The sequence below is a fragment of the Malus sylvestris genome, chromosome 8, assembly GCF_916048215.2.
Source record: "Malus sylvestris chromosome 8, drMalSylv7.2, whole genome shotgun sequence".
NCBI lineage: Eukaryota > Viridiplantae > Streptophyta > Magnoliopsida > Rosales > Rosaceae > Malus > Malus sylvestris.
Window position 1 is genome coordinate 5289995 of NC_062267.1, and position 2880 is coordinate 5292874.

The 2880-nt window shown below is 42.4% G+C and overlaps 1 protein-coding gene across 1 annotated transcript; it reads left to right on the forward strand.

The window, feature by feature from the left end:
* Positions 1-939: 939 nt before the first annotated feature.
* On the forward strand, positions 940-2880 carry LOC126631892 (uncharacterized). The gene has a single exon (XM_050302088.1). The coding sequence runs from the start codon at positions 1581-1583 to the stop codon at positions 2616-2618; it is 1038 nt and encodes a 345-aa protein (XP_050158045.1). The 5' UTR covers positions 940-1580; the 3' UTR covers positions 2619-2880.

The window sequence follows — 2880 nt, forward strand, 5'->3', positions numbered from 1 at the left end:
CACCTGAGCTGCTGCCATTCCTGCAAAGTGTTTTTCAGTGAGGGATGAGGAGTTGAGAAAGAGATTAAGGAGGCCAGTCGAGAGAGAAAGGTGAGTCACTTATGTGATGTGGCTGGATTCGAATATGGAAAATAAGAAGGAAGAGAGAGATCGAGAAAAATCGGCAATGAAATAACAGGGTGAGGTGAGGTCGAGAGAGAGTGATTGAGTGAGGGTTTTATTTGGATTCAATGGTTGAGATTAATCTCAACTAGATCTGATGGCTGTTACAATTCCAAAAATATATTTAAAATTAAATAATATATATATATATATATATATATTTGGTTCGGTTCGAGATTACCAAACTAATGAAAATGTGAGATCGATTCCCATACCAAAATTTCGGGATCAGTTCGGGATTGGGTACCAAAATTTTCGGGATTTTTCGGTTCGATTTGGAATTTTCGATATTTTTTTCCGCTTCTACTTTTAAAAGAGTCTCCTTAGCAGTTATCTTGTACTGTTAAATCATGAAACTTAAATGACAATAAACTTATTTTATACAAGTTGCTCTCTAATACTAGACGAAAACTCCAAGCCTACCATTGATACACGAAAAGGAACTCAATATGTGGCCAAGTGACTGTAACATCGTGACCACCACAAGCCCAACATATGTTTTATACAAGTTGCTCTCTAATACAAGACGAAAACTCCAAACCTACCATTGATACACGAAAAAGAACTCAACGTGCGGCCAACAGACTGTAGTATCGTGACCACCACAAGACCAACATATATCAGTCCACAATCCCAAAGTTGAACCCATAATTGCATAGATCACAGTCAATCAGATCCAACCTTAAGCCGATTAATACATTGGAAAGACCTCGAGGTGATAACTGACACGTGTCCGCTTTCACGATCCGAAAAACCCTCGCTACACTCCATAAATCTTGTCCTCCCTTCTCTTTCACACTCTCTCTCTCCTCAATCCTTTCGCTCAATCCACTTCGCTTTCTGTGTTTACTCATCACTCTCTCTCTAGATATTTGCAGCTGGGATTCCATCAATCTCCACCGTCGATTTTGCAGAGATGGAGTTCTGAAGACGATGATGATGAGCCCTCATGATCTTCTTCCTCTGCTGGTAAGAACCATCAATACTGATTGGGGTTTTCACATGAAGAAATGTTCGACCCATTTATGGCGATCCACATGCGTTCCCTAATCTGGTTGCGCAAGAGGAAAAAGAACCCTAAAAATCCTACAAAACCCACATCCCAATTAATCTCCTAGCTCTCAAATCACACCTTAAAAGTTCTTATTTTTCTTAGTAACAGTTCATTTCTTAGTAATCGTTCGTTTTGTAAAGTTCCCAGATTGTATTTTTACTTCTTTTCAGAATCTAAATTACTCTTTTTGCTCTGCTGATTATTATCGGGTTTGAGTGTTTGCTGAGCTCGGCTTAGTGAAGTAGCTAGTAGTGCTCGAAAATTTGATGAAATCTTTAGGTGGTTGGGAGGATTTGGAAAATATTTAGGTGGGGAAGAGTGGTTTGTATTCTGGATCTTGAATCGGGTTTTAAAGGTGGCGAAGATGAGCTTGAGCGCGGCCGAGGACGATTCGGCTTCGGAAATTCACATCCCGGCTGATATAGATTGGCATATGCTTGACAAGTCCAAGTTTTTCTTTCTGGGTGCTGCTTTGTTTTCTGGTGTTTCAGGTGCTTTGTATCCAATTATAGTGTTAAAAACCCGCCAACAAGTTTCACCCACTCAGATTTCTTGCTTGAAGATGTCTTGTGCAATCATGCGCCACGAAGGTCCTAAAGGGTTTTACAGAGGTTTTGGGACCTCTCTGACGGGAACAATTCCGGCTCGAGCGCTTTACATGGCGGCGCTTGAAGTCACCAAGAGCAATGTTGGAACTGTGACGGTTAGATTAGGATTTTCGGATACTACAGCAATGGCGATAGCGAATGCTGCTGCGGGGTTGAGCTCAGCCATGGCGGCCCAATTAGTTTGGACCCCGGTCGATGTTGTGAGCCAGAGACTCATGGTTCAGGGCTGCACCAGTAGTACCAAACACATCCTCCCCAATGTGAGTTCTTATAAGTATAGAAATGGCCTTGATGCTTTTACGAAAATTGTTCATGCCGATGGATTGAGAGGATTGTACAGGGGATTTGGGATTTCGTCACTGACTTATGCGCCTTCAAATGCGGTTTGGTGGACTTCTTACTCTGTTGCACACAGACTCATTTGGAGTAGTTTTGGTGGCTATATGTGTAAGAAAGATGAGAGTGGCTCAGGCAATGGGTCTAATTTGCGCCCCGATTGCAAAGCAATGCTGGCAGTGCAGGCGTTGAGTGCAGGCATGGCAAGTGGGGTTTCTGCTCTGATTACCATGCCGCTGGATACTGTCAAGACGCGGTTGCAAGTTCTGGATGCGGAAGAAAACGGGCATAGAAGACCGCTGACAATAATGCAGACGGTGAGAAATCTGGTGAGGGAAGGAGGGTTTGCTGCTTGTTACAGAGGGCTAGGGCCTAGGTGGGCTTCAATGGCAATGTCTTCCACAACCATGGTTACTACCTATGAGTTTCTCAAAAGAATGTCTGCCAAGAATCAATAGAGCTGCGCAGAAAGAAGTGGTTTTTATTTCCATGCACATTTCAAATCCTTCTTGCCTGGATTTGGCTATAACGGCATGCCTATTGCCATATTGATCATGTAAATTTGTACATAGTCTAGTAGTTTTCTTTCATTTGATTTGCCCCTTTGTGCAAGAATTTCCGTTCCGTTTTGATGGAATGACATTAGTAGATTGGTAACACCGTGTGTCAGATCGTTTGCTCGAATTTAATGAAGATGATGAACAAGTGAACGGGAAAGAA